At 46.4% G+C, this 25,921-nt stretch overlaps 1 protein-coding gene across 2 annotated transcripts in view; it reads right to left on the minus strand.

The window, feature by feature from the left end:
* Nucleotides 1–1,153: 1,153 nt before the first annotated feature.
* Nucleotides 1,154–25,921, minus strand: part of LOC147108892 (serine/threonine-protein kinase 3/4) — a 187,928-nt gene continuing 163,160 nt past the window's right edge. For both annotated transcript variants that reach the window (XM_086005841.1, XM_086005839.1), the window contains one exon: nt 1,154–9,716. In XM_086005841.1, the coding sequence (XP_085861967.1) occupies nt 9,558–9,716 (159 nt within the window). In that variant the 3' untranslated portion in view covers nt 1,154–9,557. The remainder of the gene's footprint in view (nt 9,717–25,921) is intronic.

Raw genomic sequence — 25,921 nt, forward strand, 5'->3', positions numbered from 1 at the left:
TTTCCTCTGGTGAGTCCAGAACACGGGGGCATAACCTTAAAATTAGTGCCAGGCCGTTCAGGGGTGATGTCAGGAAGCACTTCTTCACACAAAGGGTGGTGGAAATCTGGAACTCTCTCCCCCAAAAAGCTATTGAGGCTGGGGGGCGGAGGGGAGGGGGGGGCGGTGGGGTCAATTGAAAATTTCAAAACTGAGATTGACAGATTTTTGTTGGGTAAAGGTATCAAGGGTTACGGAACCATGGCGGGTAGATAGAGTGAAGATTCAGATCAGCCATGATCTAATTGAATGGAGGAACAGGCTCAAGGGGCTGAATGGCCTCCTCCTGTTCCTATGAAAAGGGAAAGTACCCTACAGGAAGGAGGTAGAAAAAATATTGCACCTCAGTCACCACAAATGGGGCAATGAGCTGGGAGAAGGCAGCAGAGAGAAGGTGGGTCATTTTAACTGTATTCATTCTGCCCCAGCTCCTGACGACACTAACTCACGCCGCACTACATTGGCTGCTCTTGGATACCCTCAACTACGGTGGCCAGTCTTCACTCGTGCACCTAGCTAGAGATTATGTGGCAGGTTACACGACCGTGGGAACCTCACACTCCAGCCCAATTGGATCCTTACCAGACATCCCAAACACAGTCACTTTCCAGCTGGGGTTAATAGACAGCAATCATGACCGCGGCCAATATTCCATACTTCGTAGCCCAGAGATGCGGTTGGTAACCTCGAATGATGCCATCTAATGCATTTCTATTTATTAATTCTCAGGATCTGGGCATCGCTGGCAAGGCCAGCATTTATTGCCCATCCCTAATTGCCCTCGAGAAGGTGGTGGTGAGCCGCCTTCTTGAACGGCTGCAGTCCGTGTGGTGAAGGTGCTCCCACAGTGCTGATAGGGAGTTCCAGGGTTTTGACCCAGCGACGATAAAGAACGGCCAAAATATGTCCAAGTCAGGATGGTGTGCGACTTGGAGGTGGTGGTGTTCCCATGCACCTGCTGCCCTTGTCCTACTGAGGACAGAAGCGAAGCATCTAGACTGTGTGGCCCAGTATCGCAGAGGTCAGGGCACAGATTAATAAATGTGGTCTCCAAGAACTAAAAGCCATTTAGTGCAAAGTGGTGCATTTTAACAGATTAGGAAACACTCCTTCATACATTTCCCAACATTTTTTTTTAATTGACATTATCGTTCTCAAATATAGTAAGACAAGGTTTACAGAACAAAGTGGCTGCAACATTTAATCAGAATAAAAAGACAGTAAAATTTACAAACTCTTTTTTGTTCCACAAACATACACATCTAAATTGACCATTTTGTATAATATATGCACACAGGAAAAAAAAAACTGACATATTTGATCTCAGTTCCAGAACTCATCAGAACCTGCTGTGATGATACATCTTTTTGAAACTCAGTTTTAATTTTTAAATTGGAAAGTCAAAATATTAACGTCAGTGCTTTTACGAAAAGGACTCAGCAACACAGGATTTGTATTAGCGCTTTAATTAAGCAGAGAATAGTGAAGTCTCATTGATTTGGATAAATGGACTTTCAAATGGTCCCAATTTGAATTTAATTCAGTCTCTTCCCCCTCCCCTCCCCAAATCCATCTACACAGCAGTGAGTTTCGACTTGCATTTCACAATAACACTTTTGAAACATAGACAGCACAGTACTTCCAGGTTTCAGACAGCGTCTAAGAATGAGTCACTACTGACATTTTAAGGAAGTCAACACATTGAAATGAGAGCAAAACCCTTGTGCCTTTGGCACTGGCAGTCTGCAATTTCAAAGCATCTTTCCCCGGTTATTTTAAGCACCCCCCCCCCCAACACACACTGATGTAGGAATTCATGCATCACTCCGCTCGTGCTTTCATCTGCTAAGCTCTGGAATTCCCTCCCTAAACCTCTCCACCTCTTTTAAAACCTACCCACCTGTCCTAATATCTTATGTGGCTCGCTGTCAAATTTCGTTCGCTAACGCTCCCGTGATGCTCCTTGGGACATTTTACTACGTTAACGGCGCTGTATAAATGCAAATTGTTGTTGTTACTGCATTGAGAGAGATTCAGCCTAAAAAGTGTTCGGCTGCACTCGACAGAAGACCGGCAGCTAGCCGGAGGGCTCCAACTGAGCCAAGCGGAGATCTGTATAAAAACGGCTGCAGGCAAGCGAGTTGCCACCCTGGAGCTGAGCTGCTCAGTTGGCACATGCCAATCACTGATATAGTGACTACATCAGCTCCTGATGAAAGGTCATCCACCTGAAATGTTAACTCTGTTTCTCTCTCCACAGGTGCTGCCTGACCTGCTGAGTATTTCCAGCATTTTCTGTTTTTATTTCAGATTTCCAGCATCCGCAGTATTTTGTTTTTTTGGACTAAATAATCTGGTTGTCCCACTCCAGCCATGGTTTGAACAGGTCTACAGTGAAAGACTTTGAAGTTGGAGTGCGCGTGCTCTCCCCCGCCCCCTTTACTTCGCAAGCCATTTTCTCCACCCCCCCACGCCTTTCTGTGTCCAAGTTTCTATCAATGTCAATGAATCTGGGGGTTCACATACACAAGTCTCTGAAGGTGGCAGGACAAGTTGAGAAAGCGGTTAAAAAAGCATATGTGATCCTTAGCTTTATAAATAGAGGCAGAGTACAAAAGCAAGGACGTTATGCTAAACCTGTATAAAACACTGGTTAGGCCTCAGCTGGAGTATTGTGTCCAATTCTGGGCACCGCACTTTAGGGAGGATGTCAAAACCTTGGAGAGGGTGCAGAGATTGACCAGAATGGTAGCAGGGATGAGGGACTTGAGTGATGTGGAGAGACTGGAGAAGATGGGATTGTTCTCCTTAGAGCAGAGAAGGTTAAGAGGAGATTTGAGAGAGACCACCAGCCCACTCTGATCCACCATCTCCTGGAATCTGGCTCAAACAAATGGCATAGAATCATACAGCACTGAAGGAGGCCATTCGACCTGTCGTGTCTGTGTCAGGCATTCAAAATGATGAATTTTAGATAGGGAGAAACTGTTTCCAGTGACAGGAGGGTCGGTAACCAGAGGACACAGATTTAAGACAATTGACAAAAGAACCAGAGACGAGATGAGCAGAAATATTTTTATGTGAGTTGTTGTGATCTGGAATGCTCTGCCTGAAAGGGCGGTGGAAGCAGATTCAATAGTAACTTTCAAAAAGAAATTGGATAAATACTTGAAAAGGAGAAATCGGCAGGGCTATGGGGGAAAGAGCGGGGTAGGGGAGTGGGACTAATTGGATAGCTCTTTCAAATAGCCGGCACAGACATAATGGGCCTCCTTCAGTGCTGTATGATTCTATGCCATTTTTTTGAGCCAGGTACCAGGAGATGGTGGATCAGAGTGAGCTGGGTGGTCTCTTCAGATCTTCCCTTAGTTCCTATGGTGAACCGCTTTGCTTCTGCTCAATAACCACTTTCCTGGGCTGAGATCAGGGTTCTCTCAGACGCTGACCCATCCCTTAGCCCCGACCACCACCAGCAAGTCCTGTTTCATTCTGTTGGGAAGTCTAGAGGAACTGGCGGGGGGGGCCCACAGTGCAGGATGCCAATTAAATATTAGCGGCTGGTTGAGGCAAAGCTTGAGTTTTGAAAGGGTCAAGAAGTTCCAGTTTTGAGAACCTAAAAAAAAGTGAGCACGAGATACAATAGTGCAATGAGTCGTGAGTTAAGCACGATGAAGATACAGGGAGGGAGGAAGAGGCTGTAGGACCACCTATCTGCAGTTTGAGGTCACACAGGAGGAAAGTTAAGAGAGGCAATGATCACATCATTAACAATAAAATAGCAGAGAGATGAAAATTGAAGGATGAAGGTGAGAATGGGTTCATCTATCAGCCTACAAGCTTACCCCAGGGCCTCACCAAAGAATGTCCCTAGAAATGGGAGCCATACACTTAATTCAAATGATCTGGCCATTCAAAACATTTTAAGCACGAAATTCCCATTTTAGTCACAATATTTAATTCAAATTAATCGGATAATTTTCAGCGCAACAAACAATATTGAGTTATCAGGAGTAAACTGCCTTCGAGTCTGGAACTCGAGTTTAGCTCAAAGCAGACCAGCTGCCTTTAATCCACGTTAGCGGCCACTAAAATAAATGGTAAAGCTGCAAGTCAGGCAACTAAATTCGAGCTGCAATCAATTCACTCTGCCCTCCACGCTCTTGCCGTTTCCCACTTGACATGACGCTAGCCAACCAACTTTAAAAACAAAAGGAAAACACGATTCTTGCCCACTTCTATGAGAAGCAATGGGAAAGTCCAATTCCAACTCCATTTGCCCATCACTTACCCATTTCAAAAGCCACTTTGTGCTGTCGTTGAGGCTAAAAGGTGTGGAATGAGATTTACATTCACTTAATCCAGTTCAATAAACCCGAGGGAATTATCTCAGGGCCTCAGTACACTCTTGAAAACAGATATTGCTTGCTATTTTTTTTGATAAATGCGCAGATCTGACTAAAGGAGGTACTATTCACTTAAAAATGTAGCAAATTAAATTTTCCCACATCACCGATCAATTTTGGAATCAAATTTGTGTCTGGGTTAAAAAAAATGGAATATTTTAAACACTGTTATATAGCTACTGGGTAAACAGTTGGTGCCTCTTCAACAGTGCATCAGAAATGGATTTCCAAAACTCGGGGCGGGGGGGGGGACATTCTATAAACAGAATGCTTTGTGATTCTAATCCTTATTCCCGTCATCCCTGCAACGCTATTTATTACAAGCCGAGGGGCCTCGCTGCTGGAGCGATGCTGCCCATCACAGCTTGGAGAAAGTGACAAACTGCATCTAACAAAAGTGACGTTGACAGCTGCGTGCACGCAAGGTGTTCCAGGGTGAGTTTCAAACGGAGACATCACAAGTGCACACCTGCAGAACACCAAGGCACTCGGGGTGTTACAGCAATTTCCTTCATTTGTCTGAAGGATAGTCACACCTTCTCTCCTTCCCACATCCCCTCAAGTCTTTTGAAGGCACTGACGTGCAGTTAGTCATTGTGATCTAATTGAGGTGTTTTAAGATGATTAAAGGATTCCATAGGGTAGAAATTATTTCTGCTGCGGGCGTGGGGGAGTCCAGAACAAGGGAGCATAATCTTACAATTAGAGCCCGGCCATTCATTGGTGATGTCAGGAAGCACCTCTTCACACAAAGGATAGTGAAAATCTGGAACTCTTCTCCACCCCCCCCCCACCCCAAAAAAAACTGTTGAGGCTGGGGGTCAATTGAAAATTTCAAAATTGAGATTGATATTTTGTTAGGTAAGGGTATTAAGGGTTCCGGAACCAAGGTGGGTAGATGGAGTTAAGATACAGATCAGCCATGATCTAACTGAATTACAGAACATTACAACAGTGACTACACTTCAAAAGTACTTGATTGGCTGTAAAGCGCTTTGGGACATCTGGTGGTCGCGAAAGGCGCTATAGAAATGCAAGTCTTCCTTTTTTTTTTACTTTAACAGGCTCGATGGGCTGAATGGCTTCCTCCTGTTCCTAGTTGGGTGTATATCATCCTCTGTCACGTTATCCCAAGTGACCAACCTTCAGGTGTCAGCTTAAGGCAGCGAGTGTTGGCAGACGATTAACACCAACTTGCATTTGTATAGCGCCTTTAGAGGCCAAAGGTGCTATTCCTTCACGGAGAGTGCAATCACTGGGTGGGGGCCTGGGAGCAAGAACTCTAGCTGCAATGAGAACTTGTGGTAGGACCTTTTTTGTGACAAGAGACTCTGGCTTTATAATGCACAGGTCAGAGGGGTATTACAGGGCTCAGAAAGCAAGCAGGAGAGTACGATTGGATTAGACTCATGAGGAGAAAAGCACAGGCACACTTAGACGGCTGAATGGACTCTTACTGTGCCAGAACACACTGATTCTTGGATTATGGCTGTTGAAGCCATTGTGGTGTAGTAAGCATTTTTCCAACATTTTGAAAATAATATAACACTATCCAGTTCATTCAATACTGTCAGTGAAAGTCTACTTTTTAAATGTCCTAAATACAGCACTATAATAGTGCTCGGAACCCTCACAAACAGTGAGAATCCATTTCGCCATGAATTAAATAAATGTGGATGCATGCTAGGGGTGAATCCCAATTAGCCAATGCAGTTAAAAGTGTGCATTTTGTAAAGCACATTTGCAGACCATCGCTATTCAGTCAGTTGCTGAAACAAGCTCCTGCCACCAGATGCTGCTAATAATACTATGTCGATCAGAACCGTGGTTAGTGGACAGCAGACTATTTGACCAGGGAAGACATCACAACAAGCCAGAGGGAGGGAGGCCAAGCCTATTGCGTTCTCACTCGAGGTGTTGGCCAAATCATCAATGGATTGTTCAGAGATCCCCCGCCCCCTTTCCTTCCCTTCCCCAAACACCCAGCGACCACATACACCACTGCAGCCCTCGAGGAGTCCATTATACAAAGTGCACAGAAATAACTCTCAGCTGTTGGTCTGGTTAGCTGACCACCCGTGAGCTCTTAGACACCATGCATTCTAGCGCTGTCTCCTTTACAGCCCGCAGCGCTTTGCGGCAGTGGTCACTGGATAGCAAACAGGAGCAGGACAGCCTGGCCCCGGAGGGCACTGAAGCCCATCAAAGCAGCCCAGCCGACACCTTGGATGAGATCAGCAAATGCAGCACAGACCTGGCAACTAGGGGCCCTTCTGGTCTACCTGGGCTCTGCCTCACCACAGGTAAGTGGGGAGGAGAAGAGGTACTGACCAATGTTCACTCATTTTTTTTTCCATGCGTCGCCCCTTTAACTGGCTGCGGGCCCATTCAAATTTTCGCGCATGCGTGGTTTCTTCCATTGAAAAGCCGGCGAGCGGCCTGCGCGGGGCCTTCAGACCGCCGCGCGGCTCAGCAAGAACGACGGTACTGACCCACTGAGCCATCTTGTACAAGCAGGGGCCACAATCGTTTTGGCAGCGGCGGGTTATCTAAAGACAAGGGTGCCAATTAAATGATGGCAGGTCATGCAGTGCCGATCGGTCACAGGTGGTGTCTTGCGAACCAGCAGATACCACATATAACAGTACACTGTGGTCACCCAGATACACAGCTAACAGCAGGAAGTCAGGCATACCGATCCCAGCGATAGAGAGTGTTATTTTTTTTAAAAGCTTACAACTTTCCCAGGCCTCAGCAGATCCCAACCAAAAGAACGTTTGGTCAGATTGAAATGTAAATGGGGTTTGGCATATTTATGCTGGTCAAAAAATTAATAACTTTTAAGTATGAACTGGGAGACCCATTACTGAATTTATCTATTAATTTCTACTATCTGTGATCAAAGCTAATTGCCTGGGGAAGTTCCACTCCAAAAACTAGATTAGCAACCAATTTAAGAAAATATTTGTGGTAAAAAGGAAATCGTAGATGCTGAAAATCCGATTTGCTAGAAACACTTAGTCAGCAACTGAGGGAGAAAGATAGGTTGAAGTTGGGATATATTCTGATGGTGGGTTCCACCCAAAACATTAACTTTAATCTGCTGTTAATTTTCACCATTTTTGCATTTATTAAATACTGTGTCTCCCTACGTGTGGGGCGTTACAGAACTGAAGAGCCAGTGGCTGAGAATGTGGAAGTACCAACTCAAAGAGAACAGCCATTTTGACTTAATAGAAGCTTGCACAACAGAATGGGGTACTATTGACATCTAGTGGCTGACACTGGTACCTCAGCACTACTTTATGAGGAATGACACTTCCGTTTGGTAGCACCATCAGCAAAGCCGACGACAATTGCGCCAACACCCAGAGAGATGTGGGCCTGTTTCAAGCTTCAAATAATACTCAGCCCTCAAAGGGTTAACGTGATGAGATTGCCAGTTGTGAGATGCTGGGACGTAAAGGTGCCAGCCATGGCTCAGTGGGTAGCACTCTCGCCTCAGGGTCAGAAGGTAAAATGGGTTCTAGACCCACTCGAGACTTGAGCACAAAATCGAGGCTGACACTTCCAGCGCAGTGCTGAGGGAGTGCTGCACTGTCGGAGGTGCCGTCTTTCGGATGAGACGTTAACCCGAGGCCCCGTCTGCTCTCTCAGGTGGATGTAAAAGATCACAGGGCACTATTTCGAAGAAGAGCAGGGGAGTCCTCCCAGGTGTCCTGGCCAATATTTATCCCTCAACCAACATCACTAAAGATAGATGATCTGGTCATCATCACGTTGTTGCTTGCGGGAGCTTGCTGTGCGCAAATTGGCTGCCGCGTTTCCTACAATACAACAGTGACTACACTTCAAAACTACTTCATTGGCTGTAAAGTGTTTTGGGACGTCCTGAAAGGCGCTATATAAATGCAAGTTCCATCTATCTAAACCGTCTAAATGTTCTTAGACAAAGCAAATCATTGGGTGGGGTTGTTAATAAAAAGCCACCCCTGCGAGTGACGGTTTTACACAATGTCTGTTATGGAGACAACTGAGGACAAGCCAAGAAGCCAACACATGAGGTGAGATTGGGGGAAAAAACAAAGAATTTCTTGGTCAGTAAGCCCCCCTCTCCTTCAGGAATTCCCTGCTTTTTATTCTATTCCATGTCTTAGATTCAGCAGTCCCGTCCATTGTGCAAAGTCAGGCTTTCTTTAGGTGTTGGTAAAGGGGAGGGGGTTTCGCGGAGAGAGGGGGCCGGGGGGAGTTTGCCCTGAAGCTCTGAAATATAGCAGTTTTATCGAGCGTTGCAAGCAACTAATTGGGGGACTCCTCTGTGTTTGTATTAAATACTGTATGTAGCTGAAGGTTTTCTGGTGCGAGGATGACTTCTGGAAGAAAATACTTTAGAAAAATAGCTTTTAAAAAATAAAATAAAAACAATGTCCATCCTGGTGGCGGGATTTTACCAGCCACGTAACCATAAGCAAGGCTCCTGAGGTTAGAGGGGCAAGGTGCCGTAACAGTCCACGGCATGTGGGCTTTTTTTTGTTGTGTGTGTGTGTGTGTGTGTGTGTGTGTGTGTGTGTCGGGATCTGTGCGTGTGTGTCGGGGTCTGTGCGTCGGTCTGTGTGTGTGTGTGTCGGTCTGTGTGTGTGTCGGTCTGTGTGTGTGTGTGTGTGTGTCGGTCTGTGTGTGTGAGTCGGTATGTGTGTCGGTCTGTGTGTGTGTGTGTGTGTCGGTCTGTGTGTGTGTGTGTCGGTCTGTGTGTGTGTGTGTGTGTGTCGGTCTGTGTGTCGATCTGTGTGTGTGAGTCGGTCTGTGTGTCGGTGTGTGTGTCGGTGTGTGTGTGTGTGTGTCGGTCTGTGTGTGTGTGTGTGTGTCGGTCTGTGTGTGTGTGTGTCGGTCTGTGTGTGTGTGTGTGTGTGTGAGAGTGAGAGTGAGAGTGATGTGCGTCTGTCTGGGTGTCGGTGTGCGTCTGTCTGGGTGTCGGTGTGCGTCTGTCTGGGTGTCGGTGTGCGTCTGTCTGGGTGTCGGTGCTCCGGAAATAATGTTTTTTTTCCACAGAGGTTTGAGCGTATGTGAAGCTGAGCTTGGCACATTGCCCTGGTAGTGAGAACTCTCCCTGGAGTCTCAGAAGTTCTGCTGCCGTCGTTTCTTGGCGTCGATGGCATCCAGGATTGGCTGCCTCTTGGCCTGGTAGCGCTGGCGAATCTCTTCAATCTCTTGCTCCATTGTGGGGTCCAGTGAGGCAAGTCTTCTCTGCAGCTCTTCCACGCTCCAACTCTTCAACTGCAAATTATATTTTAAAAAAACACGTTAAGTTTTATTTTCTCGCTGTTGCCACTGAATAAAAATATAAATAAGGGGTGATCTAATTGAGGTATTTAAGATGATTAAAGGATTAGAAACAGTTTCCTCTGGTGAGAGCCCAAACAAGGGGGCATAACCATAAAATTAGAGCCAGGCCTTTCAGGGGTGATGTCAGGAAGCACTTCTTCACACAAAGGGTGGTGAAAATCTGGAACTCTCTTCCCTAAAAAGCTGTTGAGGCTGGGGGTCAATTAAAAATGTCAAAACTGAGATTGACAGGTTTTTGTTGGGCGAGGGTATTAAGGGAAATGGAACCAAGGCGGGCGGATGGAGTTAGATACAGATCAGGCAATATCTAATTGAACAGGCTCGAGGTGCTGAATGGTCTACTCCTGTTCCTATGTTCCGAAATATAAGATAGCCACTAACAATGTCCCCCGTAAGCTGTGCTGCCTCCTGTGCGGCACAGTTTTTTTTTTTTAACGCGTGTGCGGTATGTACAACGGTGAGCGGCCTGTGCGGGACCTTGCAGATGACCCCGCGGCCAAGCAGCTTAACGGGAACACTGGTCACTATCAAATCCAATAAGGAACTCAGGAGAAACTTCTTCACTCAGAGAGTGGTTAGAATGTGGAATAGAAGGATATGCTGATGGGGTTAGATGAAGTCGGGTGGGAGGGGGCTCGTGTGGAGCATAAACACCGGCACGGACCAGTTGGGCTGAATTGTATGCAATATTTAAAATGCTGCTTCACTCGCTTCCCTTTTCTTCAGCCCATTTAGAAAGCACCATTTTTAGAGTTCACTTTTACCCTAGTTGGTTTCGGTGTTTGAGAGTTCTCTTGTTGGTGAGCCCATTCTCTCGACATCCCAGAAAGTGTTTCCACTTGTTCAGCTATCTAGCTAAGTTTGCAGCATGCTCAGGTAACAAACAGAGAACCCATGGAAGTTTATTCCAGCTCCCGGCTTTATCCTGTGCCTTCACACGATCCCTCCTTCTCTTCAGAAGGCAGCAGGATAACACCATGCCGACTTGGGCTTCGAGCCACCGTTCCACCCATCACACCCCTCGCTGTGTCAGCTGACCTACATTGGCTCCCGGTCTGGCTAACGCCTCCAATTTAAATATCTCATCCTCGAGGGGAGAGAGAGAGAGAAGGAATCTTCTAAGACTAACAGCTTGTGTCGACTAGGGCTCAATTCCCATTGGAGCGAGGAACAGAAAACCTGCACTTCTACAAAAGCTACTTCTAAATGGGACTTGCTGTGATTCAATTTGTGAAGTGGAGTAGAACTGTACGCAGTGCCTTTCAAGAGGTCTTGAAGGGCAAGAGCATATAAAGCATAGTGTAGCAGATTGAATGAATTATGAATGAAATTGTTTTTTTTTACATAGCTATATATTCTTCAGGGGTTGTGCGGTGTCGATAGGCGCTGGTGATGGGTTTGCTGCTCAGCAGCTTTGAAGCGGCGGTGGAGCCAGCAGTCGTCTTTTTTTTACATCTGGTCTGGGCTCCTGGGCAATATGATGGCTTTTGCATCCTGTGAACTGTACTGAAGGACGTGATCGGTGCAGATTCTCAAAGGACGGTGCCTATTAGATCCTAGAACTTTCTGCCTCATCAGCACGACTAATCGGTGTTCCTCGCGGACCAGAGCGATACGAGGGAAAGTATAAAAAAGCACTTTATCTCTTGGCTCCAGAGAGCAAATCCTGACGGCACTTTTAAAAGTCACTTTAAGAGAAGCAATCACACTCAAGATTTCTCCCCACTTTTAACTGCACTTTATGGCATTTAATTAACATCTGACCATTAAAACGAGCCACTTTCACTCAGAATATAGTTCAACTGCACAAGGACGTTCCCTTCTTTCTTCTAGCGCTGTGCGATGGCTGAAATCTCAGCCAGAGGAAAATAATAGCAAGGCAGACCCGGGGGGAAGGAAGGTGATAACAATGCTTCATCGCGCTGGGTTCATTAAAGGGGAACTTTTGGGCGAGTACACAAAGATCATTCTCCCCATGAAAAAGGTAGGCAAGACCCAGTAAATGCAAATGCCCCTGAAGCGTGGAACCTTTGTACTCACTCCAGTTTTAACACAATGTTTCCCCTCGAATGCTTTTGGTCAAGGGACCAACTGCGCACGGTTTAGAAATTCAACTCAAGGGCTACTCTTGGCACTTCCTGAATTGGCAAAAGCTCAACAGGCAAATGCCCCGGCCAGGAACTAACAGTGGAAATTACAGCTAGGACACCATTTTAATAATTCAATAGTGCCTTGTAAATTTTGTATTTTGATACATTATCCTGGAACTATCAGAAACCTAGCGGCCGAAAATCCCCAAGTTGAGAACATGCGCTTGCCCTCCAAGTGCGGACCCTGCTGGAGTTTGCAGGGTCAGTGGAGGGGTGCTTCATTACCATGTGACAGGTGGGCGAGAGCTCTCCCCGTCGGGTACATCTCCGGTGCCCGCCTGCATCGCCTCACCCTTGGGCTGGGTTGCCGAGCGCCCCGAGCAATGTTCCCTTTAAAGTTGGCAGCTCTCTGGAGCTCCCGTGCAGCCAGCTTGCTGGCTTTTCAATGAGAAAAAACGCACATACACGGTATTTTGAACGGGTCGCGCAGCCCCTTAAAGGGAGCCGTACCCCCCACCCCACTCCCCAAAAAGTTAACGGGAACATTGGTCCCAACCTCCAGCTATGGTCGCCTCGGCCTCTGTGGTAAACCACTGTTTGTATTCCACTGTGTACATGCCTCGGCTGACTCCTCCCACGAGTCCAGGTATAAAGGTGACTGCTCCACAGTCCCTCTGTATTCTGGACCGGTCGACCACTCGAGGCACACCTTCATTCTCTTGTTAATAAAAGCCTGTTAGTTACTCGCTTAATCTCAGTCTTTTGAGTTATTGATAGTGCATCAGCCTCCCGAGCAAATTTCTTTTTGTTTTAAAAACCCTTTGGGATTCTCTGGGGGATCTGAGCCAGTTCCCCGGCCTTGACCCACTGGTGGGGCAACACAGCCAGCGTGCTCAGACCAGAACACCTCACGGAGCATAATCATAGGCCGGCTCCAAACTGAGCGCAACGTAGCCAGTCTTTCGCTCGTCCATTGGCGGCTGTGCCTTCAGTTGCCTGGGCCCTAAGCTCGGGAATTCCCTCTCTCCCAAACCTCTCCTCCTCTCTCTTCTCCTTTACGACATTCCTTAAAAGCTTTTGGTCCTCTCCTAATATGTGGCTCGGTATCCAACGTTGTTTGATAATCGCTCCTGTGAAGCGCCTGGGGGAGTTTTACTACATTAAAGGTGCTATATAAATACAAGTTGTTGTTCTGTAAAAATATAATTAAAATCTTTGGGGTGTTTTTGCCCCCTTTAATTATGCCCGAACCCCCCGGCGCTGCGTGTCCCACTTTCCTTCCTCGCAGCTTGTGGGGTGAGCAGGAGCCAGCCCCACATGTTTAATGAGGCCCCTACCCAGGGAAATGGGCTGGGGTTACAGCCAAAGTTCCCTTTAAGCGGTGTGGCCGGGTAGCGCTCCAGGGATCCCACGCAGACCGCTTTTCAGTGCAAAAACCACGCATGCGCAGTATTTTGAATGGCCCGCACAGCCGCTTAAAGAGGCACCAAAAATAATTACAGGGAACACTGGTTACAGCAGGAAGAAACTCGCCCCATCCCAGAGGGAAATACAGCCCACTGTAAGGCTACTTTCACAGTGTAAAATGCTTCCCCCCGCACCCGCACCCCCCCCCCCCTCAACTAAACTCAACAGCCCACAAGCAGATAGCGACAGGGATCTGAGCAGCCAATTCCCAGGTAGGGTGAGCCTCCACTGGATCAAGACAACTCAGTTTAAATCTCTTCCCCTTCACAGCAGCAACAGCATATTTATTTTAGAGAGTCTGCTGCGTGTCAAATTAGATTTACCGAGGAGGGGGAAAATGCCTGGTGTCTGCTCCCATGGGCTAACTTCTAATGAACTCCTTCCTGGCAATATTGAACATGGCCGCGTTCTAAAGGCTCCGCCGGGACATTTTTCATCTCAAACAGTAATTTTCTTACAAAGCCACAGTGATGTGGTGCCAATCTTTGGCATTTCCTCGCTGTAAAAGCCCTTGGAGGCACAGTCAATTACATGTTGCATTTCAGAATGCCCGACACGACACGCTGACAAACGATCAGGGAGGCGCGGTAATAAACTCCGCTTTCTTTCCTCTTTTAATCGAAACACTTTGCGGCGAGCGACCTTTCTGCCTTTTGCAAATGAAACACTTTGCAGGATTCTCCGCTTTTCCTTCCCCCACAAGCCTCCCGACCCTTCTAACCCCTCCAACAACTTGTGGCACGGCTGTGATATTCGCTGTTGCAACAAAAAAAAAACTTGGAAAGGTATGTTTTTGCTACAAAAAGGAAACAGCTTAAAGAAGCAGGGTTTCCATCCTCTGTTCGATAGTAACTGCAGGGTGAATATCGGCAATGCTCAGTCACTGCATCAGGACCTATGATAATATCCGCAGTGACGGCCATCTGCAAAGTAACGATGCACTTTCTTTTTTAAACCGTGCTTTTCAAACAAAGGAATTAAAATATTTTACTACATAAGAACTAAGATAAGAACATAAGAAATAGGAGCAGGAGTAGGCTATTCGGCCCTTCGAGCCTGCTCCGCCATTCAATAAGATCATCTGGTCATTATCCCATTGCTGTTTGTGGGAGCTTGCTGTGCGCAAATTGGCTGCTGCGTTTCCTACATTACAACAGTGACTACACTGCAAAAGCGCCATGGGACGTCCTGAGGTCATGAAAGGCGCTGTATAAATGCAAGTCTTTTTCTTCTCGTGGCTGATCTTCTACCTCAACTCTACGTTCCCGCACTATCCCCATTTCCCTTAATACAGGAAACGCTTTTTTATCCGGCACCGACGGGACCGGCGTGGTGCCGGTTTATCAAAAAGTCCGGATTACAGAGAGGTATAGTTAAAAGGTACAAGAGCCCCGTACACGGCCACAGATCCAGGCATCCCTGTTGCATGGCAACAAGTGCAGGAACCCCGGCCACAGATCCAGGCGTCCCTGTTGCATAGCAACAGGTGCAGGAACCCCGGTTACACGGCCACAGATCCAGGAACGGCCACTAATATGAAGTAAAACTTACCTGAACCTACTCCTGAATTTTGCCGGTTAACAGAGATTTCCGGTTATTTAGGTGCCGTTAAATCGAGAGTTTCCTGTATCCAAAAATCTATCAATCTCGGTCTTGAATATACTCAATGACTGAGCCTCCACAGCCCTCTGGGGTAGAGAATTCCAAAGATTCACAACCCTTTGAAGATAGAGAGGCCTATTTTGCTTCTCTGACATTATCATCTTTAATGTACGTTGCCGTTAGCACGCAAACAGCGTTGATGTGAGGCGCTGTTTAAAGTCTCTCACTTTCCTGTCCCCACAATTTGGGTTGCCACCTCTGGTTTGATGTATTCCTGGAGGATTCATCACATGACCTCCTGCCTCCAACCGCCTTGTCCGGTCAAACAACCTTTTTAACCGGCTGCAACATTTTTTGTAACTAATAAATTAAAGTGTTCAAAGAAATTGGGAAAAAAAACCACACGATTTTGTTTTCATGCCCCGATGATTTTCTCCCGGGTGTGCCCAGGAGATTAACGTTTAATTTCTGGAGACTCCAGGGGAATCCTACAGGGTTGGCAACCCTACCACACAATTTTCTCTGTTGATCCTTGCTGAGCTAAGAGTTCCACTTGTGTTGGCAGCTCCTCCTTGTACCTCATCCAAGTGGCCAGGTTTCATGTGTGAGCTCCAGTGGCGAGTGTCGGCAGGCTATTCGACAGTTCACACATACGTGCGTGTGAGAGTCACTACATAGTGATTAGATAAAGAGTCCCATCAGATTCCCCCCCTCCCTCCACCCTGCAGCCTAGGGGTGCTGAGTGCCTACTGTAGCCGAGATCAGGTTCCTTGGCGCAGACGGGGGGTCAAACCTGGCTTTCTGAGTCAGAGACTTGAGCACATAATCCAGGCTGGCACTTCAGTGCAGTACTGAGGGGGTGCTACACTGTCGGAGGCGTTAAACCGAGGCCACGATCTGCCTGTTCAGGCGGATGTAAAGGATCCTGCGCCACTTTTTTGAAGAACAGCAGTAGTTCTCATCGTATTCCCTGGGCAGCAATCACCGCTCAACCAACCCCACCCTTCATCTCACTGCTGCTTGTGGGACCTTGCTGTGTGCAAATTGGCTGCTGCATTTGCCTACATTGCAATAAGAGAGTATGACGTAAGAAAACTCACTAAGCACTTGGTTGAGTATAAAACAAGGCTTTAATCAACTGTTTCACAACCATGAGTTTCCAGTTACATCACTAGTTCCTGGTTACAAAAATGTCCTGGGCAAGCTGGGCCCACGCCCGAGTATTTATACTCCTTGGACGGCGCCACCAGCTGGCCGCCCAGTGTTATTTCATGAGTCATTTCTTCATGAATGATAAGATTCACGACAGTGTACACTTCAAAAAGTAATGAATTGGCTGTGAAGCACACTGGGACATCCTGAAGACGTGAAAGGTGCTATATAAAAATCTCACAATTCAGGAGGCCATTCAGCCCATCGTGTCTGCGCTGGCTCTTTGAAAGAGCTATCCAATTAGTCCCAATACGCTGCTCTTTCCTCATAGCCCAGCAATTTTCACCCCTTCAAGTATTTATCCAATTCCCTTTTGAAAGTTACTATTGAATCTGCTTCCACCGCCCTTTCAGACAGCACATTCCAGGTCACAACAACTCGCTGCCTAAAAAAAATTCTCATTTTCCCTCTGGGTCTTTTGCCAATTATCTTAAATCTGTGTCCTCTGGTTACCGACCCTCCTGCCAGTGGAAACAGTTTCTCCCTGTCTATTCTATCAAAACCCCGTATGATTTTGAACATCTCTATTAAATCTCCTCTTAACCTTCACTGCTCCAAGTGACCAATTCCAGCTTCTCCAGTCTCTCCACGTAACTGAAGTCCCTCATCCCTGGTACCATTCTTGTCAATCTCCGCTGTACCAAGGTCTCGACATTCTTCCGAAAGTGTGGTGGCCAGAATTGGACACTATATAGATCCAGGTTCTTTCTGATTGGGATGGCGTGGTCCCTTGGGTTTCTTTCAAAAAACAATTAATTTTCTCACGTTTTTATTTAAAAGGTTCCCATTTTTCAGACCATGAAATCAGGAATCGGTTAATTCTGAATTTGTGAATCTGGCCTGAGTATTCTGACATTAAATTGCATATTTAAACCTCAGAAAACTTTTGCAAACCCCTTAACACTCTGAATCACAAGCTATGTGGATGTTTCTTTGCAAGTAACCTGCGCTTCTCAAGGAAATGAACTCTGGTGCCCAGGGATTCCTGCAATAATGCCTTGGGTAAATACTGCACGATACAATAGTCAGTAACTGTTCCAACAAACACAACTCAGAGGATTGTTACTGACTGCATTGTGCAGTGTCACTTCATGCCAATGCACAGCATCATTTAAGTTATCAAGTACTCCACTCTACCAGCACACTGCACTGTCGGGGCAGTTAGCTTTTCTGATCCCCTACCTCAACATACCGTCAATTCAAGCCCTGGGGTCTTGTCCGCTTACCCACTGTTGCCGGGGACCATGAAATGGCAGCTTGGTTGCATTCTTATCTCTGTGTCAGAAGACTGTGGGTTCAAGCCCCTCTGCATGCCCCACATGAACGCATATTATAGGCTGACACTTCAACGCTGCACTGAGCATTGTCAAGGGCCGGTGTCAAATTTTGTTTGGGGCGTTTTATTATGTTAAAGGCGTGATATAGAGGAAATTAGTTGTTGTTGGTGGCTGCCTTTAGATAAGACAGAACCGATTGTGATCATTCAGGTGAATAGTAAACTGTAATGGGAATTACACAGACTACAGCACAGAAACAGGCCATTCGGCCCAACTAATCTATGCTAGTGTTTATGCTCAGCACGAGCCTCCTCCCACCCTACTTCATCCAATCCCCATCAACATATCCCTCTATTCCTTTCTCCCTCGTGCTTATTTAGCTTCCCCTTAAACGCACCTATACTATTCGCCTCAACCACTCCCTGTGGTAGCGAGTTCCACATTCTCTGGGGAAAGAAATTTAGCAGTGACTAGCTTATATTTATACCCGTGGTTCTGGTCTCCCCCACAAGTGGAAACACATTCTCTACGTCTACCCGATCAAAACCTTTCATAATCACAAAGGCCTCAGTCAGGTCGCCCCTTAGTCTTCTCTTTTCTAGAAAAAAGAGCCCCAGCCCATTTAGCCTTTCCTTATAGTATATCCTGTTCTGATATCATCTGTGTGAATCCTTTATATTGTTTTTATAATACGGGGACCAGAGCTGTGCACAGTACTTGAAATGCGGTCTAACCAAGGTTTGGTACAAGTTTAACATGGTAGGGTTGATATTCTGGAAGGATGTGATCAAATGGGTGAAGGAACTTTCTCATTCGAACCTTTCTTGTGAAGATGCAGTCATTGCCTCATTGCCCTTGCTCTCTCCCCACACAACAATGTCATTCCACTACCTCTCTTACCCTCCCACAAACACACTGCACTCTCTGCTCAGGTCCCACTCCAGAGACTTGAGCACAAAAATCTAGGCTGACACTCCAGTGCAGTGCTGAGGGAGTGCCGCACTGTCGGAGATGCCGTCTTTCGGATGAGACGTTAAACCGAGGCCCTGTCTGCTCTCTCAGGTGGACGTAAAAGACCCCGCGGCACTATTTCGAAGAAGAGCAGGGGAGTTATCCCCGGTGTCCTGGCCAATATTTATCCCTCAACCAACATCACTAACATAGATCATCTGGTCATCATCACATTGCTGTTTGTGGGAGCTTGCTGTGTGTAAATTGGCTGCCGCGTTTCTTACATTACAACAGTGACTACACTTCAAAAAGTAATTTATTGGCTGTAAAGCGAGTTGGGACATCCTGAGGTCTTGAAAGGCATTATCTAAATGCACGTCTTTCTTTTCTTTCTATTAAGCTTCCCCACCCCTTAAAAAAACACTATGTTGTCAGGGAGAAATCAAGTTTTTCCCAACACACAGCGTTGTTGGAGGCCATTAAGTCTTCTCCATTCCCAAAAGAACACACTGTTGTGACTATCCACCAACAATCCCTCCCCGTGTGACAAACTCTTCACTCAAAATACTTATGCTCATCTGTCCCACCATACCTCTGTGCTATGCCTCTCCAGGGAGGTTTTCAGAATGATCCATGCTGTCCCCTAAATAAGCCTCTCGGTGACTGACACCTACAGTGTTTAAGCGGTGTCTATGGGGTATTAGTCCATCATTGTTCGGAGATGCTGTGCAAAGATCTGCCATTTATGGCAACAGGACCAAATTCCCCAAATGCCAGAATGTCTGACATGTGATTCAGTTAATTTCTGCCTTGCATCTATAAACATGGAATAACCTTTACAGCTAAGATGTACTCTAAAAGGTCAAACACACAGCACACTAAGAAAACCGATAGACTTGGGCAACAGTCCCAGAGTGCTTTCTTGTATAATAAGGAAACCTTTGAGAACATCTACATCGATCATCCTTCAAGTTAAAAGATTATTCCTTCTACCCAACTTCTTTGCTTACTCATTGAAGGTAGTATTTAAAACAGACTTGCTGCATTTTCCCAACTGTCGCAGTTGTGGTACAATAAAAATGACTTATCTGAGGAAGGATGTTCTTGCCATGGAGGGAGTGCAGCGAAGATTCACCAGACTGATACCTGGGATGGCAGGAATGGCGTATGAGGAGAGATTGGGTCGATTGGGCTTGTACTCGCTGGAGTTTAGAAGAATGAGAGGGAATCTCATTGAAACTTATAAAATTCTGACAGGACTGGACAGACTAGATGCAGGAAGGATGTTCCCGATGGTCGGGGAGTCCAGAACCAGGGGTCACAGTCTAAGGATAAGGGGTTAAGCCATTTAGGACAGAAATGAGGAGGAATTTCTTCACCCAGAGAGTGGTGAACCTGTGGAATTCTCTACCACAGAAGGCAGTTGAGGCCAATTCATTAAATATATTCAAGAAGGAGTTGGATATATTTCTGAAGGCTAAAGGGATCAAGGGATATGGGGAGAAAGCAGGGACCGGGCACTGAATTTGGATGATCAGCCATGATCTCATTGAATGGCAGAGCAGGCTCGAGGGGCCGAATGGCCTAATCCTGCTCCTATCTTCTATGTTTCTATGACTTGCGCTGGGGTACCGAGTCAACTGCCCTCGAGTACCTCCTAGCTAGGGATGTTAAGGGCAATTGTAGCACCCAGACTGCTACCCTGGCTGAGGTCAGTTAACTCAACAAAGGCCAGGAGCAAACTATGGGGCTTTCTGGTCCGCACTACAGTTCAGCACTGAAGGAATGCTGCACTGTCGGAGGTGCCGTCTTTCGGATGAGATGCTAAACCCCGTCTGCCCCCTCAGATGGACGTAAAAGATCCCATGGCACTATTCGAATAAGATCAGGGAAGTTCTCCATGGTGTCCTGGGCCAATATTTATCTCTCAACCAACATCATTAAAAGAGATTATCTGGCCATTATCACATTACTGTTTGTGGGACCTTGCTGTGCGCAAGTTGGCTGCCGCGTTTCCTACATTACAACAGTGACTACACTTCAAAAAGTACTTCATTGGCTGTAAAGCGCTTTGGGAGGTCCTGAGGCCGTGAAAGGCGCTGTATAAAAGCAAGTCTTTTTTCTTAGCACATAATCCAGGCAGAGACTTCCGTGCAGTACTGAGGGAGTGCTGCACTGTCAGAGGTGCTGTCTTTTGGATGAGATGTTAAACGACGCCTGTTTTAGGCTATACAGACCAGTCTTGATCTCCAACCTGTGCTGAATTAGCTGATCTTAAACAAATAATGAATAAAGCTGATCAGTAACCAGTGACGCCTTCTGGAATGTGCATGTGTGTAGACAGGAGATGAAGGCACATGTTGAACACTTAGATCCTCAATGCCGAGGCTCACACAGCGACATTATGCTGGTATAGATTCTCCACAGGCACAGCCCGCTCCTCAACTACCTCAACCAAAAGGCCATTCTTCATGGGTGAGCCTAAACACGCCTGCTTCCACCTCCATAACATCACCCGTCCCACCCCAGCCTCAGCTCATCTGCTGCTGAAACCCTCACCTGTGCTTTTGTTACCTCTAGACTCGATATTCCAACCCTCTCCTGGCCGGCCTCCCACCTTGCACCCGGCGTAAACTTGCACTCATTCAAATCTCTGCTGTTTAATTCGTGCCAAGACCCCCTCACCCATCACCACGGGTCACCATTGGGCGACCGCTTTGCGGAACACCTCCGTTCAGTCCGTACGGGTGACCCTGAGCTTCCGGTCGCCTGTCACTTTAATTCACCGCTTCACTCCCACTCTGATCTCTCTGTCCTCGGGCTATTGCACTGTTCCAATGAAGCTCAACGTAAGCTCGAGGAACAGCACCTCATCTTTCGATTGGGCACTTTGCAGCCTGCCGGACTCAACATTGAGTTCAACAATTTCAGATAATTATCCCTGCCCCCATTTTTCATGCAGTATGATTTTTGGCCATTCCCATTTGCAACATTTTATCTTTCCTGCCTCTTACAAAAGTACAGGATGTTCTTTCTATTTCTTCCTCCCCTCCTAACCCCCCCACCCTGTCTCTGCACCTGCTTAATATCTGTTACATCTCCAGCTTTTTCCAGTTCTGATGAAGGGTCCCAGACCTGAAACGTTAACTTGTTTCTCTCTCCACGGATGCTGCCTGGCCTGCTGAGTATTTCCAGCATTTTCTGTTGTTATTACCACGGGTCACTATCCAACAACGCCTGCTGAAAAGTGCGCATTTAGCTACAATGGCCTCTGTGTTTGAATAACAACTTGCATTGATATAGTGCCTTTAACTTGGTAAAACGCTCCAAGGCGCTTCACAGGAGCGTTAATCAAACAACATCTGACACCCAGCCACATTAGGAGATATTAGTATAGGTGACCAAAGGATTGGTTAAAGAGGTAGATTTTAAGGAGCATTTTAAAGAGGAGAGAGGTAGCGAGGCAGAGGGAATTCCAGAGCTTAGAGCCCCGGCAGCTGGAGGCACGGCCACCAATGGTGGAGCGATGAAAATCGGGGCCGTGCAAGAAGCCAGAATTGGAGGAGCGCAGAGATCTCGGAGGGTTGTGGGGCTGGAGGAGGTTACAGAGATAGGGAGGGGGCGAGGCCATGGAGGGGTTTGAAAACAAGAACGAGAATTTTAAAATGGAGGCATAGCCTGACCGGGAGCTAATATAGGTCAGCGAGCACGGCGGTGATGGGTGAACAGCATTTGGTAAGAGTTAGGACACAGGCAGCAGAGCTTTGGATGAGCGCAAGTTTACGAATGTTGCTTAAAGTTCACTGACAAACCATTTGCAAGGAGTTAAATAATCTTTGTTATCGCATACTCGTTTGGTTAAAATCTGCCACGTCATCTTAAATTTGACTGCTCGACATCCAAAGAGCATGTTGTCAGCACAAAGGCCTTCCTTATCAAAACGGCCTTGAAGGATTTAAAATCTAATTGCTGTCAGAGTATCGATGCAAACCTAATTTCTTTTTGAAGCCTTTCCAAGTCACTATACTAATTGCCCTCATCCCATTTCCCTGCATACGTTTCTGATCAATTTCTCAATACTCCTCACATCCCTAATTTGCCAGTGTCCAGTCACCCAAGGGGATTCTCTGCCCCCTCTAACCTTATCCATGACTTTTACGGGGAATTTCAACCGAGACCTTTTTTTTTTAAGTAATCAAAGCCCACGCGCTATGAGATATTTATGGGATAAGTGCACCGGGGCTGGATGCATATCATTTGTCTCGATGCTTTGAAATGTGGTCTTCTAATGCACTTATGACATTGTATGATACATCGTGCATCAGTTGCAGACTCACCATTTATTAACACAAAGCACTTTAGTTGAGGCTCTTGTGAAGATCAATTGAATGGAAGAATATTTTGGGGGGGGGGGGGGGGGGGGAAGAAAAAAAGAAAAAAAAGTTTGCTACCATTGATCACTGACATTCGAAAGCAACTGCCCTGACAGCACTGACTTAAGTCACAGTATTCTCTTCAATGTAGCTTTGGCTGTTTTTCAAACGTCAATTACTGTTAAGTGGCTTAGCTCATTTACACAATAGTTTTAATTAATCCGACTGATTGACGTAATTGAAACCAACACTGGAGCATTTACCTCAATTGTAATGGGGTTAAGAAAGTCAAATATTTATCAACTGACATCTAACTGTATTAATACACGCAATACATCTAAATGAATAATATCTAACTAGCAAGGCAGTCTCATCAATGACAATCTTGATAGAAAAATGAGTTTTGAAATTTACAGAAAAACTGAGATATTAATAAATTCCCAGATTTGGCTGGAATCGAATCATTAAAATTACGTTTGCACCATATTTTGGCGATCATCATAGAATCGCAGAATAGTACAGCACAGAAGGGCACCATTCGGCCCATCGAGTCTGCGCCGGCTCTTTCGAAGAGCAATCCAGTTAGTCCCATTCCCCCGCTCTTCCCCCACATCCCTGCCATTTTTTCTCCTTCAAGTATTTATCCAATTCCCGACCACTCATTGTGCAGAAGAGTTTTTCCTCATGTCGCCTCTGGTTCTTTTGCCAATCACCTTAAATCTGTGCCCTCTCGTCATCAACCCTTGAGCCACTGGAAAGAGTTTCTCCTCATTTACTCTATCAAAACGCTTCATGATTTTAAATACCGCGATCAAATCTCCCCTTAGCCTTCCCTGCTCCAAGGATTATGTTGATGATGGAACAAGGGGCATGACATTTCCTCATCAAAGAGTTTAGTGCAAGTATACTGTTGAACAAAATTAGGGCTCATGGGATTGGGGGTAAGATACTAGCATGGATCGACGGACAGAAAACAGAGAGGCTGTAACTAGTGGGGTACCGCACAGATCAGTGCTTGGGCCTCAGCTACTCACAATCTACATCAATGATTTGGATGAGGGGACCAAATGTAATATATCCAAGTTTGCTGATGATACAAAGCTGGGTGGGAATGTAAGTTGTGAGGAGGATGCAAAGAGGCTTCAAGGGGATATAGACAGGCTAAGTGAGTGGGCAAGAACATGGCAAATGGAATATAATGTGTAGAAATGTGAAGCTAGCCACTTTGGTAGGAAAAATAGAAAAGCAGAGTGTTTTTTAAATGGAGAGAGATTGGGAAATGTTGGTGTTCAGAGGGACCTGGGTGTCCTTGTACACAAATCACTGAAAGTTAACATGCAGGTACAGCAAGCAATTAGGAAAGCAAATGGTATGTTGGCCTTTATTACAAGAGGATTTGAGTATAAGAATAAAGATGTCTTACTGCAATTATATAGGGCCCTGGTGAGACCACACCTGGAGTATTGTGCACAGTTTTGGTCTCCTTACCTAAGGAAGGATATACTTGCCATAGAGGGAGTGCAACGAAGGTTCACTGGACTGGTTCCTGGGATGGGGGGATTGTCCTATGAGGACAGAGTGGGAAGATTAGGCCTATATTCTCTAGAGTTTAGAAGAACGAGAGGTGATCTCATTGAAACATACAAAATTCTTACAGGGCTTGACAGGGTAGATGCAGGGAGGATGTTTCCCTCTGGTTGGGGAGTCTAGAACCAGGGGTCACAGTCTCAGAATAAGGGGCCGGCCATTTAAAACTGAGATGAGGAGAAATTTCTTCACTCAGAGGGTGGTGAATCTGTGGAATTCTCTACCCCAGAGGGCTGTGGAGGCTCAGTCATTGAGTATATTCAAGACAGAGATCGATAGATTTTTGGATATTAAGGGAATCAAGGGATATGGGGATAGTGCAGGAAAGTGGAGTGGAGGTAGAAGATCAGCCATGATCTTATTGAATGGCGGAGCAGGCTCGTGGGGCCGTATGGCCGACTCCTGCTCCTAATTCTTATGATGTAATGGCTCAGTCAGTATTTATACTGCTCAGTATGATACTGAATCATAGAGTGGGGAGGTCCCAGGTTTGATATCTGTTCTCTGCTGAGGTTCCAGTTGACGATCCAACAACTGGCCTCCACACTCTGGTATAAGGAGTGACAAAAAACATCACAACTTCTTCTGGAAGGAGAACGTGTGCGAGAGAGAGAGAGAGAGAGAGAGAGGGGGGAAGTGGAGGGGAGGAGAGAAAGGGTGGAGCAGGATAGGGGAAAGAGGGTGCAGATGGGGGTGTGGGGTGAGAGGGGGAGGGGGGAGAGAGGGGGAGGGGGGGAGAGAAACAGACAATACAATATGGCTGATTACCTGACCATGGTACAGGATAGCAAACTGAGAAAAACCTTGACAATGTACAGACTTAGTGAACATAGCCTGGCGATCGAAAAAGGTAGACACAGGCAGACCCGGCTACCAAGAGAGGACAGGATATGCTCTCACTGCAGTCAGGGAGTGGTGGAGACAGAGATGCACTTCCTCACAGCTTGTAGAAAATATCAGGGCATAAGGGAGAATTTCTACCCAAAATTCACAAAAATATGCCTGGAATTCAGAAATTTGAATGACGACCAAAAACTCCCATACCTACTAGAAGAGAGAAATTGTGTAACACTAGCGGCACACTATGTTACAGCTTGCCATAAACAGAGGGACAACCACTAAATATAAGAAAAGAGTATATATAAATTATATGAAAGTATATTTATACACTCAGGGATATATCTGTTTATACACTGTATGGATAGATCTGTATTTTTGTGTACAAACATGAATGTTTTTCGATGCTTTGGCAACATAAGATGTAACTTGTCATCATGCCAATAAAGCGATTTGAATTGAATTGAATTGAGAGGGGGGGGGCGGGGAGAGGGGGGGGGGGCGGGGAGAGGGGGGGGGGGGAGAGAGTGGGGGGGGGAGAGAGTGGGGGGGGAGAGAGTGGGGGGGGAGAGAGTGGGGGGGGAGAGAGTGGGGGGGGAGAGAGTGGGGGGGGAGAGAGTGGGGGGGGAGAGAGTGGGGGGGGGGGAGAGTGGGGGAGAGGGAGGGGGGGAGAGAGGGGGGGGAGAGAGAGGGGGGAGAGAAAAAACTTAGAAAAATATCAAACCAAAAACACAGACATC

Source organism: Somniosus microcephalus, chromosome 13 (genome assembly GCF_052327205.1).
Source record: "Somniosus microcephalus isolate GS21.2 chromosome 13, FLI_Smic_1.0, whole genome shotgun sequence".
NCBI classification, from domain to species: Eukaryota; Metazoa; Chordata; class Chondrichthyes; order Squaliformes; family Somniosidae; genus Somniosus; species Somniosus microcephalus.